This window comes from Alosa sapidissima, chromosome 23 (genome assembly GCF_018492685.1).
Source record: "Alosa sapidissima isolate fAloSap1 chromosome 23, fAloSap1.pri, whole genome shotgun sequence".
In the NCBI taxonomy this organism is placed as follows: domain Eukaryota; kingdom Metazoa; phylum Chordata; class Actinopteri; order Clupeiformes; family Clupeidae; genus Alosa; species Alosa sapidissima.
Genome location: NC_055979.1, coordinates 19627613 through 19643248, shown reverse-complemented (window position 1 = coordinate 19643248; position 15636 = coordinate 19627613). Strand labels below are relative to the sequence as shown.

At 44.8% G+C, this 15636-nt stretch overlaps 1 protein-coding gene across 4 annotated transcripts; it reads left to right on the top strand.

Annotated features, from left to right (window-relative positions):
- Positions 1-105: 105 nt before the first annotated feature.
- creb1a (cAMP responsive element binding protein 1a) lies at positions 106-7845 on the top strand. 4 transcript variants are annotated; one of them, XM_042080069.1, is made up of 8 exons: positions 106-235; positions 3285-3383; positions 3712-3885; positions 5172-5272; positions 5445-5584; positions 6187-6369; positions 7095-7245; positions 7570-7845. In XM_042080069.1, the coding sequence occupies exons 2-8, from the start codon at positions 3294-3296 to the stop codon at positions 7712-7714; spliced, it is 984 nt and encodes a 327-aa protein (XP_041936003.1). In that variant the 5' UTR covers positions 106-235; positions 3285-3293; the 3' UTR covers positions 7715-7845. The 4 variants fall into 4 exon arrangements, with proteins under 4 accessions (XP_041936003.1, XP_041936002.1, XP_041936006.1 ...); XM_042080068.1 differs by having other exon boundaries at positions 3285-3389; XM_042080072.1 differs by having other exon boundaries at positions 107-235; positions 3739-3885.
- Positions 7846-15636: the final 7791 nt, after the last annotated feature.

Here is a 15636-nt window from a genome sequence, read left to right as displayed (position 1 = left end):
AAATCCGCCCATGTTCGTGTGGAGCTCGGCCCTCTTCGTTACAGTTTCGGCATTTTCCGGGACAACATCGGATCCTGTCGATAGTGAATTAGAGCTGATTTTCGTCCCCCTCGTTCTCCGTGTTGTTGTCCTCGGTGACGCGACGGAGGTGTAGCCTGACGCGGTCTCTTACGTGTCGGACTGAATAAAAGTGGAGCTCCGAGGGCCCGGGAGTGACGAGCAGAGTCTGTGTCGGGTAAGAAGAGGCGCGTCGGTGGGGGAAAGCGATAATGCACACGCTGTAAAAGTTAATATTCGGCAATGCTCGGTCCGTTTCTAACAAAGAGATCATGGCGGCGGTGGGCATGTTTCACACAGCTAAGTTGCTAGCTAGCCCGTTAGCTCGAATGAGTCAGAAAGAGATGTGGAGTTGGAGGAAACGAATGAGATCTGTTATGCATCCACGGGAAAAACTAGCGTAATAATGTTGAGCAGATTACCAGTCATCAAACTGTACGCGATTGGACACTGGATGGGTACGTTAGCGATCAGGGTGGCTGTTTTTTCCTATGACATGGTGTTCTGTGCTAACATCTTGAAATGGAACAGCAAGCTGGACACATGCAGGCAAACATTTAGCCTGGGAGCTAGCAGCCCACCCAGCGCAAACCCAACGCCATATAAAGAATTGGTTCGGCGAGGTTGAATAGATCTGCTCTTTTCGTGGTTTAAAACGACCTAGCTGTGCAGCACTGAACAGTTGCAATGCGTCTTCGCAGTCGTGGGAGATTGCGTAACTTACCATCTTATACTTTCACTCAAATTCAAACTCGCATGGTGTCAGATTTCGACATGGGGTGAATAAATTCCAACGCTAGTTAACGTTACCATGTTACATTGAGTGGTTACCGCTTGCAAGTATCAATTAAAGGTGAATTTACAATGGTCGATATTGTCATGCTGTAGCGTATGTAACATGTAAACAAATACTGATGGAATTGATTCCCTGACTTGTAATACATCCGGAAGTAAAAAGGCGGCAAATTGGCAACTCTTGCCATACTTTGAGTCATCGGCGAGTCTGGTCTAGTACTCCCACCTCTACCCACAATCATACGCGCACACACAGAGACAGTCGCATTCAGGCATGCATTCTTTCGCTCTGCACGCGAGTTATCCCTGCAGCGTCTACAGTCTCCTGTGTATTCCGTGTTGTAACACCTAGCTGTAGACCACATCTCGCATGTCATTTTATTTCTGGAAAATGTAGTTTGCCTCCATATTAGTTTTGCATATTTAGCCCCCCCTCCCTCCCACAATGTTTTCAGCTACACTTTCACTAATGCTTACACTTTTGTACTTTCGTCCTCTGCTGGATGTATTTATTGTTGCCTAAGTTGTCCTTTGCATGGTGGCTTGGATGTTATTAGTCTTTGTAAGTTCGGACAAAAGCGTCTGCTAAATTGATTAGTGTAAATATTGTTCAGTTGGCTGCTAGTTAAAAGTATAGGGTGCGTGCGTGTGTGTGTCAGAATGGTAGGCGAAGCCTTGCCTAGTATTTGGAGGGTGATTTAAAAAAAAAAAAAAAAAGCTGAGTCAGCTCCCCCTTGCCCCCAGACAGACAGGAGCAGAGGGAACCCCCCCCCCCCCCCCCCCTCCCAACTGACCTCTGACCTTTAGAATTAAGCTCTGCTGGACTCACAGGACCTTTTCCAAACGAGCCCCTCCACGCTCTTCCTCTTCGCGTGTGAGTTCATGTGAGGCTCCGGCATGTACCGAGCCAATCCACAGTAGTGGGTAGAGGGAGAGTGACGGGCTATCATGCCCTAAATAGCGCATCAGCATCAATGCTCATTTAATGAGAATCGGCAACAGTTTTTGATGTGTCCATGCAGCACCTGAACTCAACCTGTCAGTTGTTTTTTGGCCCGCATGCATGGCAATATTTGTTAATTAAAGTTCATTCATGAAACTGATATTTGTAGCACAAGCAGTAAAATGTGGAAGATCAGGGAGAAGTAGGCCTAGACCTACACTACCAGTCAAAAGTTTGGCGTTACTTAGACATCAGTTGCATTGTTTTTTTTTTTTGTTTTTTTTATCAGGGTAGCTGTTTTCAGATTACATTTTTATGTGCTTGCATGATTGCAAAAGGGTTCTCAACTGTTGTAGAAATAAATGGCTCATCTTTAATGCAATATCTACATTGCCCATTATCAGCAATCATTCATCCAATGTTCCAAAGGCACATTCTGTTTACTAATCTGGTATCATTTTAAAAGGCTAACTGGGAAAACATTGGAGAACCCTTTTGCAATTATGTAAGGACAATGTAATCTGAAAACTGCTGCCCTGAGTAAAACAAAAAACAATGCAAATGATCTCTCTGCATTGTATCTGGTATTCTTCTCTCTGTAATGGAATGGAAAATGGAAAGTGTCTCCAAACTTTTGACTGTGTGTGTGTAATATATATATATATATATTAAAAAGGTGTGTTTTAGTGTGTGTGTGTGTGTGTGTGTATATATATATATATATATATATATATATATATATATATATATATTACACACACACACACACACACACACATAGATGAATAGAATAAAGAGGGAAAACATTGCAAAAACATTATTATACAGGGTATCCAAAATATGTGTTTTATGGTGTTTGTAATATTTATTGAGTCGGTTATTTAAATAAAAACGACTCTTAAGTAAAATTTCCTTTTTCTGCCGAGGGCCTCCCAAAGTTCAGCGCTGTATCAAACCATACCCCTTTCTCCGCGCGCCTTCCACAGCCACTAGTGCCACTACTAAAGTCCCAACGGCAAACACACACTTGTGCACACAAGGTCTGTGCCACCGCTACCTGATGTCAATCAGTCAAACCGACTTTATGTATACAACATCTTCATGCAAGACAACAATATAAGGTGTTTAACAATGAAATGAAGAAGAGTTTAGAAGAGCACTTTGTGTTAATAATTACAACTTCAGGCTTGTCCTTATTCAGTTTCATGAAAATGTGTGACTTTGACAAGTTGAAATGTAAATTCTGTAAGTCTCTCATTCTGTAAGTTGATTTGGATAAAAGTGTCTTGCTAAATTCATAAATGTAAATGGTCAATACATAAAATTAAACTTTCATTGGGTGCTGTGATTGTCATTCACTGATGTCCACACCTCTTTCTACACCCGAGGAAGCCCCACCCTCTCCTTTAGGGTGAATTTGGTTTATCTAAGTGACATTTTATCTCTGGTTTGTTTGTGTGTGTGTGTACGTGTGTGCGCCCGCATGCAGGTGATCTAAATGACTATGGAAGCTGCTGCAGAGGTCCAGCAGGGCGGCGACACTGCTGTTTCTGAGACAGATACCCAGCACATCGCCACCTTGGCACAGGTACAGGTATATACAAACAGACTTTTACTATCAAAACACTTTGAATGTCCTTATCCTGGTAGTGTGTTGGTCAGCATTCTTGCATTAAAGGCATCATTTGAAAGCACACTGTCTCATAATGAGCATGAGAAACTAATTTTGAAAAACTGACCCATGCGACTGGTTTCGCCATTGAGGGTCACACGTATGGAATGGGGTGGGAGGGCATAACACTAGGCATTTTCTAAAAGGAATGTGGCAAAATAATAATTTATTCTCGATTACATTGTTGTTGTGATCGTTTGGAGCCAAATTCGAGATCGAGATTAAAATCCGATGAATTGCACAGTCCTACCTCTCCATGTGTGGACTGCAGGTGTCCATGGCAGCGGGACAAGCGAGCGCCAGCGGACCCACGGTCACTCTGGTCCAGCTGCCCAACGGGCAGACGGTGCAGGTGCACGGAGTCATCCAGGCCGCACAGCCCTCCGTCATCCAGCCCCCGCAAGTGCAGACAGTACAGGTGAACACACACACACACACACACACACACACACATCCAGCCCCCGCAAGTGCAGACAGTACAGGTGAACACACACACACACACACACACACACATACACATATACACACACATCCAGCCCCCGCAAGTGCAGACAGTACAGGTGAACACACACACACACACACACACACACATACACATATACACACACATCCAGCCCCCGCAAGTGCAGACAGTACAGGTGAACACACACACACACACACACACACACACACACATACACATCCAGCCCCCGCAAGTGCAGACAGTACAGGTGAACACACACACACACACACACACACACACACACACACACATCCAGCCCCCGCAAGTGCAGACAGTACAGGTGAACACACACACACATCCAGCCCCCGCAAGTGCAGACAGTACAGGTGAACACACACACACACACACACACACACACACACATACACATATACACACACATCCAGCCCCCGCAAGTGCAGACAGTACAGGTGAACACACACACACATCCAGCCCCCGCAAGTGCAGACAGTACAGGTGAACACACACACACATCCAGCCCCCGGAAGTGCAGACAGTACAGGTGAACACACACACACATCCAGCCCCCGCAAGTGCAGACAGTACAGGTGAACACACACACACACACACACACACACACACACATACACATATACACACACATCCAGCCCCCGCAAGTGCAGACAGTACACGTGAACACACACACACACACACACACACACACACACACATACACATACACATATACACACACATCCAGCCCCCGCAAGTGCAGACAGTATATGTGAACACACACACACACACACACATATACACACATATACACACACATCCAGCCCCCGCAAGTGCAGACAGTACACGTGAACACACACACACATATATACACACACATCCAGCCCCCGCAAGTGCAGTGTTTTCTACTGCATTTGATGAATCAGATGATTTTTAATGGCCCATATGGATTGTTTTATAGTCATGTGTTTATTTATTCTTTTTGATTCATTTTAATTTCCTTTTATATACCTTTTTCTTGGGCTATTTACGTTTCATTTGTTGGTTCTGTCTGTTTAAGTCACATTGAATGGCGATTATGTATGATAATGTGCTATACAAATAAATTTCACTGATACGCACACACATCCACATATTCACATACACAAACTCATTTATGTATTCACACTACTTGAATGCACCTTTGAACACAAATATTATTAACCTGCATGTGTGTAATTGTTTGTTTGTCGGTGTATGTGTGTGTGTAGATTTCTACTATAGCTGAGAGTGAGGACTCCCAGGAGTCTGTGGACAGTGTGACTGACTCCCAGAAGCGCAGAGAAATCCTGTCTCGACGGCCCTCCTACAGGTACATACACCTTGTTGACATGGAATGATCTACTGTCTGGTCAACATATACATACATACATACATACATACATACAAATACATTGTTGACTCGGAATGACCTCCTGTCTGGTTAACACACACACACACACACACACACACACTCACACTGACCTGTGGTCTGTACTTTGCAGGAAGATCCTGAATGACCTGTCGTCGGATGCTCCGGCTGTTCCGCGGATAGAAGAGGAGAAGTCTGAGGAAGACTCCGCCCCCGCCATCACTACAGTTACAGTGCCCACGCCCATCTATCAAACTAGCAGCGGCCAGTACAGTAAGAGCGTGTGTGTGAGTGTGTGAGAGTGAGTGTGTGTGTGTGTTTTTGTGTGTGTGTGTGTGAGTCCAGCAGTGATGACTCTTAACCAGGACTGTGTGCTTGTTTGTTGCATACTCTTATATATGACTGATATAGACCCTTAGACCACTCGTTAACAAACACACACACAGTCATACTCCCACTGAACTGATATGAGTCCCTTACATAGACCACTCGTTAACACACACACACACACACAGTCATACTCCTGCTGAACTGATATGAGTCCCTTACATAGACCACTTGTTAACACACACACACACACAGTCCTACTCCTGCTGAACTGATATGAGTCCCTTACATAGACCACTCGTTAACACACACACACAGTCCTACTCCTGCTGAACTGATATGAGTCCCTTACATAGACCACTCGTTAACACACACACACAGTCCTACTCTTGCTGAACTGATATGAGTCCCTTACATAGACCACTCGTTAACACACACACACAGTCCTACTCCTGCTGAACTGATATGAGTCCCTTACATAGACCACTCGTTAACACACACACACAGTCCTACTCCTGCTGAACTGATATGAGTCCCTTCCTGTGCAGTTGCCATCACTCAAGGTGGGGCGATTCAGTTGGCCAATAACGGCACGGACGGCGTACAGGGCCTGCAGACGCTGACCATGACCAACGCGGCGGGTGCCCAGCCGGGCACCACCATCCTACAGTACGCCCAGACCAGCGACGGACAGCAGATACTTGTACCCAGCAACCAGGTGGTCGTGCAAGGTGAGAGAGTGTGTGTGTGTGTTTTCTTTTTCTGGCTGTCTGGCTTTTTGTGTGTGTTTTTAGCTGGCTTTCTCTGTTGTTCTGTGTCCCCCAATGGCAGTATACTGCCTGCCTGAAAAGAGTCCTGGGGGACCTGTTCTGCTGGTTTCAGCAGAGGACTGATCACCTAGGAAGGCCAGTTAGTTTCAGCAGAGGACTGATCACCTAGGAAGGCCAGGACTGATCACCTAGGAAGGCCAGTTGGTTTCAGCAGAGGACTTATTAGTGATGGGGACGAGACCGCCTATGTCGAGTCCGAGTCAAGATCGAGTCTTTGTTCAAGTCCTATCTGTTTGGCACAGATTTCGTTAAGACTGAGCCGGAGAGGTCAACTCAGCTCTGTGATCTTTTGACAAGGATATCATGATCCACTGTTCCAAATGGAGCAATTAGGCTTAACAGTACTAGGTCTGAGAGTTTATCATCTATATTCACTCTTGCAACACTGATTGCCCTAAGCAGTGCTGTCTCACTTCTGTCATCAGGACGAAACCCAGATTGGAATGGTTTAAGAACAGAGCTAGTTTAGGTGATCCTAAAGCTTTGTGTGTGTGTGTGTGTGTGTGTGTGTGTGTGTGTGTGTGTGTGTGTGTGTGTGTGTGTGTGTGTGTGTGTGTGTGTGTGTGTGTGTGTGTGTGTGTGTGTGTGTGTGTGTGTGTGTTTGACCCTGTGTTCCTCTATTTCAGCTGCGTCCGGCGACGTCCAGGCCTACCAGATCCGCACGGCCAACACCAGCGCCATCGCCCCCGGTGTCGTCATGGCGTCGTCCCCCGCTCTCCCCAGCCAGGGTGCCGAAGAGGCCACGCGCAAGAGGGAGGTCCGCCTCATGAAGAACAGGTGTGTGTGTGTGTGTGTGTGTGTGTGTGTGTGTGGGGGGGGGGGGGTGGCCACATGCAAGAGGGAGGTCCGCCTCATGAAAAACAGGTCTCTGTGTGTGTGTGTGTGTGTGTGTGTGGGGTGGGGGGGTGGCCACATGCAAGAGGGAGGTCCGCCTCATGAAGAACAGGTGTGTGTGTGTGTGTGTGTGTGGGGGGGGGGGGGTGGCTACACAGGCCAGAGGAAGGTCTGCCCTGTGTGTGTGTGTGTGTGTGTGTGTCCAGGCGTCCAGGCCTTGGCTGTTGGTGAGTGTCTTTCTAACTGTGCTTCCCCTCTGGGCCACAGGGAGGCAGCGCGGGAGTGCCGTCGTAAGAAGAAGGAGTACGTGAAATGCCTGGAGAACCGCGTGGCCGTGCTGGAGAACCAGAACAAGACCCTGATCGAGGAGCTGAAGGCCCTCAAGGACCTGTACTGCCACAAGTCTGAGTAGGAGCCTGCAGGGGGCGCTCTGGAGCCGCCCGAGACAGAGACTCACACAGGCACGCCAGACACACTCCTCCTTTTCTAATTCTCTCGCTTTCTTTTAGTTTCTTTTAACCTTTTTTCTTTTCTTTTTTTTTTTTTTTTTTTAAAGAACACCACAATAATGGTCTTTATGGAAATGAACAGAAATTGGTTGTGTTAGGAAAGTGAGAAAGCGAGAAAGGGATGGAGGGAGGCACATATGAGAGGAGGAGGAGGAGGAGGAGGAAACCTATGAGCTGTTAGTCCTCCATACTAATGATGAGGCAGGGTGCTGTTGTTTTAGATCATGATGATGTGAAGAGGATTGTGTTTATTTGGCCTGTAAGTCCTCTCTCTCTCTCTCTCTCTCTCTCTCTCTCTCTCTCTCTCCCTCTCTCTCTCTCTCTCTCTCTGACTGAGGGGGTGGAATCCCAGAGACATCCCCCTCCAAATGAAAATCAATGGCAACAGAACCACTCTGCAGAGGCTGTATGTGTGTGTGTGTGTGTGTGTGTGCAAAAGAGAGAAAGACAATGTGTTCGTCAGAATGTGTGTCTGTTGGTGTCGAAATAGGTCCACTCAGATTTCAAAGGTCTGCTGAGACCTGCCATTCTGGCCTCTTTGGCTGAGGGGAAGTGTGTGTGTGTGGGGAGGAGTGTATTATACTGAACAGCAAGAGTCAGGGCTCTGCCATGCGTCCCCAGCCCTCAGTGCTCTTATGGATGGGACAGGTGGCCATTTTGGATCAGTCCCATCTGGCTTCAGAAGCATCAGTGCTGTTAAAGAGAGAGACAGACAGACAGAAAGACAGATGGCCATTTTGGCTCAGTCCTATCTGGTTTCAGAAGCATCAGTGCTGTCATAGGGAGAGACAGACTAACAGACAGACGGACATTTTGGATCAGTCCCATCTGGTTTCCTTGCGTTGGGTACTGGTGTGGGGGGGGGGGGGGGGGGGCTGTGTGCTCTACAGGTTCCTAAATCGCTCTTGTTTTAATGCCTGTGTTACTAACACTTAACTCTACTTTGTTTAACTGCAATCAGATAAGAATCATGTACTCTCTTAATCTCAGTTGCTTCTTATGGACCCTATGGTTTCTTTTTTTGTTTTGTTATTTGCTTGTATTGTATGTTCTTTTGATGAAAAGAAAAAGAAAAAAAAAACGCAACATTGCTTTTGTTACGATGTTACAAGCGCTGTGCTCCAAGGTGTGTATAGGGGTGGGTTGGGGGGGGGAGGGCATTGTTTTTTTGTTTTGTTTTTTTTCCCGAGTGTTTGGGCAGTCCACATTAGAACCACCACTGCAGCAGATGCAGCCAATCACAGAACCAGCAGAGAACCGCAGCGTGCGCGCACACACACACACACACACACATACACACAGACAGACACACACACACACACACACACACACACGCGCACGCACCGCTTCATCGGCACTCAGGGGCGAGCCATCACCACCTCTGCCTGCCCAGCCCCTCTGCTCATTGGCCAGTGGGATGGACCCGTGGGATCCTCTGGTTGCTGATTGGACAGTGGCCTGCTGTATTGTTACCCCTTGTTTGTCCTTTATTACTGCGCATAGCCATCTGTTCAGTTGTATATGAATTATTTTTAAGAATCGTTTTTTTTTTTTTTTTGGGGGGGGGGGGGGGGGGGTTCCATTTATATTGTGTATACATTGTATTTTTAAATGTCACAAACCACCTGTATGTGAAGCAAAGCAACAACATGTGTACTGGAGCAGTTTATTCAACAATTACATTTTGGCAGCTGTTGATAATGAGTGTGCTTCAGGTGTGTCATTGCTTCATTGAGTCCTCACTGGAACGAGAAACTTATCGGACATCTCGGTACGCAACTCTTTAGACTTTAACTTTAACTTTTAACTTTACTCTTTAGAGCAGGAGTGTCAAACTCATATTAGGCAGTGGGCCGGATTTGTTGGAATGAGACCTCGTGGGGGCCGTCATGGTCATTTTCATTTCTATGCATTGGTATCAGATTGTTGTCTGATGATACTCCCTCACCCACTTATGAGCAAACACGTACAAATCATCTACTGACATCATATCCTGCTCTTTCTCTCTTGAAACACCCTACTTACATGTCCGTTTTTTGGCCTTTTCCTTCCTGAGGATGGTTTGTAGTGCTAGGTTTAATCAATTTATCACATAAATTGCTCATTATAAATTGTTGAAGATAGCTGCATGTGAATATCTTTTCTTTCTAATTTTCCCTTCCTACCCCAAACATCTTGTATGAAACCTGCTTGCGGCCTGATCTGGCCCCCGGGCCTTATGTTTGACACCCCTGCTTTAGAGGCACTGAATGGCTAGACTGTTCAGATGACGTGACTTTCTTGTGATCGGGATTCTTTGTTCTTTTGTGTTCAAACTGTACAACTGATCTGCAATAGGGGTGTAAGTATTGCACAGTTTTTAATCAGGAGAAATCCCTGTGGAATCCTATTTTCTCATCGCATGTTACATTTGGTCAGGAAATCACAGTAGTAGTGACCAGGGGACCCCAATGATGCAGCGTTTTGGGGAATGGTCCATGTTCTGGTGGAATTTGATGGTTAAACAGGGCTCTGAGGGGGAAAACCCAACTGACCATCAACTGATCATTTTGTTGTAGCAAGCCTTATCAAATGTTTTTAAATTACATTCTTCTTAAGCAACTTTTGCAGTTTATTAGAAAATAGACTTTAGTAAGTAGCAGATTATTTCACGCTTTCATATCCAACCAAATGTTTCCCATGGTAAAATAACACCTAGATGCATGGCCAGAGGTTAGATGCTTTTCCACTGGAGACATACCAGAAGAGAGCCCCAGGGTTTTGATCCACCAAGGTGTGTTTTGAGCAAAGATAATATTTCCTGTAAAGATAGATAGATAGATGGATAGATACTTTATTGATCCCCAAGGGAAAATTCAAGACCATTGGAATGAATGAATGTGTGTCTGAATGTTTGTCTGAAGGAAGTCCACCCACCCCCCCCCAACACTCCGAACACTCGTCTCACGGTGGCGTAGGGGCCTGAGATGTGGCGGAGTTTAAACACCCAAAGCAGCTTAATTATGGCCCTTCAGTCGGCCAAACTCTACGTCGGCAGCTATGGACCCCAATTCTCAGAGTAAGTTGTGTGGAATTTGTTTTAATTAGAAAATACAATTTAGAGGTTGGTATTAAAAAGTATTAATTGATCTTGTTTGACTGTAGCCTGCCCTGTTTTATTTGATGGGTGTTAAAAAAAAAACCCTTTGCATTTCAGGAAGACAGGTTCACCAACACCCCCAAACAATCAGAGGGAAGACTTTTCAAAACATCAGTGACTGACATATATGATTAAATTCAATAGTAAATCATTATTTTGTGTTTTGCGTATGGCTGGTGCCCAGATACACACACACACACACACACACACATACACACACACACACATGCTTCTCTAATGATGAAAGCGTGAGTTGAGATGGATTTCCCAGATTCACTGACCTAATTCTCTAACCATATATCAGTGAGGGACTGTGTCTGATTGGGAATGTGCCTGTGTGTGTGTGTGTTATTGGTAGTGTGTGTATGTGCTTTTGGCAGTGTGTAGAGTTGTGTTGATCTGCCATCTGGTGTATGTGTGTGTGTGTTTATCTGCTGACAGGAATAGATGTGTGTGTTTCAGTGTTGTCAGTATGACTAGTGTGTCCTGCCTGCTAAGTGACGTGTCCATCTGACCCTGAAGCGTGTGTGAACACAGGAGACAGGAGAAGTGATGCTCAGATTCTTTATTGTGTCAAACTGCCTCTGGATCAGCAGTTTTCCTGGCCTGACCAGCTATGGACAGCAGTGAGTGCTGCAGCTCTGCTTTCAGGCCTATTTACATGGCCCGTAATGGTCGATCAGTATAACGTTACCTGAAATTCTGTGGATGAGAGGTAACAGGGAAATATGTCAGTTTGTGCATATCATCAGGTGTGTGTGTCCTCTCTAATAGAGCCCACTGAACTCAGACCTCCTCAGAGCTAATGAATCTCCAGCACCCCATACTCAAGATACATCTCTTCCCCCAGATAAGAGGATGCTAGCGGAGGAGTGGAGAGGAGGATGTTTTGAGAGGAAAGAAGGGTGCTAGCAGAGGATACAGACCCACAGATAGGGTTGTGTTGCAATCTTTGGGCTCAATGTTCTTACACTGAAAAAAGAGAGAAGAGTGCCTTAAAGGAGAAATCTGGCGCATTTTCACATAGGAAATGTTTCAACACAGGGGATCATGAACAGTTAATTATACCAGTGTGAAACAATTTATCAAACTAATTACCTACCCGAGGCAGTGGAAAAAAACACCCGGGGACTCGCAAGAGAACCAGGGAGGCAAGAAGGCTGTAAATGATATATGGTATTAAATGCCAGATGCCAAACCCGCACAAAACTCACTCACCACTTTGCTTACCATGGCCGAAGGTAGATGGGGATACAGGGAACAAGACAAAAGGCAGGGAAGCGATCAAGATACACAAGCAAAGTGCAGGGAGCATTTAAAGTGTAGCGCGCTAGGAGATTGGTCATTGTCCCTCACGTGATACCACTCAGTTACTAGGCACAACGTGAAATCACCTTATCACATTTAGTTAGTGCAGCAGTTTTGTAGCCTGAATTATTGCTGTTAGCAAAGGGATAGCAACAGAAAGACGAATGTTGAAATGTCTTGTATTTTGGGTAAGAAACCTGAATACCTGAGCTCCTGTAGTAGTGTTGGGGCCCAGAGCACCTGCAACAGTGTTGGGGCCCAGAGCATCTGCAACAGTGTTGGGGCCCAGAGCTCCTGTAGTAGTGTTGGGGCCCAGAGCTCCTGCAGCACAGTGTTGGGGCCCAGAGCTCTTGCGGTAGTGTTGGGGCCCAGAGCTCCTGCAGCACAGTGTTGGGGCCCAGAGCTCTTGCAGAGCTCCTGCAGCACAGTGTTGGGGCCCAGAGCTCCTGCAGCACAGTATTGGGGCCCAGAGCTCTTGCAGAGCTCCTGCAGCACAGTGTTGGGGCCCAGAGCTCCTGCAGCACAGTGTTGGGGCCCAGAGCTCTTGCGGTAGTGTTGGGGCCCAGAGCTCCTGCAGCACAGTGTTGGGGCCAGAGATCTGATAAGGCTGATGACAGACAGGAGTCCACGTCAGAAATATCACTGGAGATATTAGTAGTGAAGTCCTCTGCAGAATACTATCCCCCCATTCTAACTAACTGCAGAGCTCAGAGAGGTCTCTGTGACACAGAACTCATGTGTTTTATCTTGTAAATGTGTGTGTGTGTGTGTGCGCTAGTACGGATTGGTCGCTTCTTAAAGCGGTTCATAAGCAAGAAATATGTCAAACATATTGAAAAACAACAAACAAACAAAGGAGAGCATTATCTGCATCTGAAATCATCTGATATGTCTTTATGTGGTATCATGTCTTTATGTGGTATTATACTTGAAACTGAATGTCGATGGTGTGTATTCACACTGATAAGATGCTAATCTCAGTGACAATTGCTACACGTTTTAGGGTGTGTGTGTTTGTGTGTGTGCAGTTCTATTAGTTTAGCAGTCCAGGTCCTGAGGTGCCAGAATGGACCGTGCTTCACTCACACACACACACACACACACACACACACACACACACACACACACACACACACACACACACACACACATATGCATGATACACACCCATACCACAGTCTTATACCAACCACAGTCTCTCTCTCATACACACACACACATATACTGCAGCTTTACAGACACACACACACATCACAGTTACATAGTACAGATTGGTCACTTCTTAAAGGGGATATGGTGTTCCAGAAATAAAATAAACCGAATGTGCAAATTATTCAATGAGACAACATGGACACACCTGTCAATCAAATGAAAGACGGTATATCTGATGATCGATACTGTCAAATGACAGAAAAGTCGACATGCACAACAGCAGAGTGAAATGACAAGGAAGACAACATGAACAACGGCAGAATCAAACAACATGTGGGCCTACAACATCACTGTGAAAGGAAGGTCAACAGAAATAACAGCTGAATGAAACGACAGGGAAGATGTCACGTGCAGCAGAATCAATTGGGCACATAAACAGATCAACAGTTTATGGGGTTCCAAATTAGGTGGAATTACAGTTTTTCTCAGTCGCTTTGGTGCATTTCCCGAATTATAATAATCATTTGCACAACAGTTAGTGCATTTCTCAAAACAATTAGTGCAAACTGCACTGCATAGTGGATAATCTGCAAAAGTGTGTATCTTGCTCAAAATGCTTAGTTTATGCCTCAAAAGCAAATATTTATGCCAATGAAATGGTCAGTGCAATCATAATGACAAGTCATGATGCCATTGTTTATGTCAAGATAGTCAAACTCAAAACTGTCTTTTTGTCAATATAACAGTTTACTCTGTAAGTATTTTCTCATTTCTATTTCAAAACTACAAAGTTACACATATTGTGTATGGAGGGGGTTGACAGACACTGTGACAATATAAAGAAAACAAAGGCTTTTACAGTATTGTGCAAATGAAAAATGGCCAATATACAGTAAAACACCCCTTGGTCAGAGCTGTGCACCATTATACAGCTTTCTATACATCCTGACGTTCCTGTCTGTCAGGTCACACTGTATATATGCTAGACAGACAACTAGTTATGACAACTAGTTCAATACATTTGCGTGTAATGACACCAGCGATAAAATAAGGCCAATTTGTTTTATGGGGTAGGACTATTCAGCAAGGAACCAGTAGCCTATAGTGCATTTTGGCCAACATGACATTAGTAGGGCTGTCAAAATAACTGATTCATTTCGATTAATTAATTTGAGAAAAAATAACTGATTAAAAAAATTAGTTATTCAATTATTCATTTGAATTTAAATATTTAAAATACTTTCACAGCAAAAATTATATATGCGATCAATTTAGATTAATTAATCACAGAGTATGTAATTAATTAGAGTATTTTTTTTAATCGATTGACAGCCTTAGACATTAGCCATTGAAAAAAAAACAGCAGACATTTGTACAAAATCAGTTGTATGGATGTATGAAAGCATTTGTTCAAGATGGGGAGAAACTGCTTCAATGATGTGCACGATAGTGATACGATGAAATGGAGTCTGAACAAACAGTTTTGAGAATTACTATTCTGAACTAAGAAAACTTGACTTGACACAGACAATTGTTTTGTGAGGTGAGCAATGAACTTTTTGTCTGGTCTGTCATAAAGTGCATGTTGCAAAGCCATAGACTAATGTTAATCTAATCTTCAGTGGACATAATCAGTTGACAAAACAAATCTGTCTGGCATTCATGGAACGCCGTAGATTCCCATATAAAGTTCCCATAGAAAACATATTACAACAAACAAGAGCATATCTGCATCCGATGTCATCTGTCATGTCTTTATATGGGGTCATGCCTTTATATGGTGTCATGTCTTTATATGGTGTCATGTCTTCATATGGTGTCATGTCATGTCATGTGTGTGTGTGTGTGTGTGTGTGTGTGTGTGTGTGTGTGTGTGTGTGTGTACACCATAGCCTCACACACACACATACAGACGCACACAACAACACACTTTTTCGCTTTGGCACATTTCTCAGATCAGAATTGAAATTCTTAAAAACGCTTGTTCAACCTCCATATCATCTTATCACTTGTGCACATCATTAAAGGGTCACCAGGCAACTTTTTTGTGTTAATTAATCATCTTCGTATGTCGGTATATGGTTAAATGACTCATTACAGGGTGAATGAAGACTCTCTCGCCCGCCCCTACTGCCTGTAGGAAGAATATCACGCTTGCAAGTTCGGTGTATCCGACCTGCCGACCTTCAGTCTCACAAAGTCTCAGACATCGCGAGAAGCAGGATC

What these genes read in the sequence shown, in the direction of transcription:
- creb1a (XM_042080068.1), top strand. Translation starts at nt 3,294, where the DNA reads ATGACTATGGAAGCTGCTGCAGAGGTCCAGCAGGGCGGCGACACTGCT. An exon ending in TCTCGACGGCCCTCCTACAG is followed by an intron (nt 5,273 to 5,444) that starts GTACATACACCT and finishes TGTACTTTGCAG; the next exon opens with GAAGATCCTGAATGACCTGT. An exon ending in AACTAGCAGCGGCCAGTACA is followed by an intron (nt 5,585 to 6,186) that starts GTAAGAGCGTGT and finishes CTTCCTGTGCAG; the next exon opens with TTGCCATCACTCAAGGTGGG.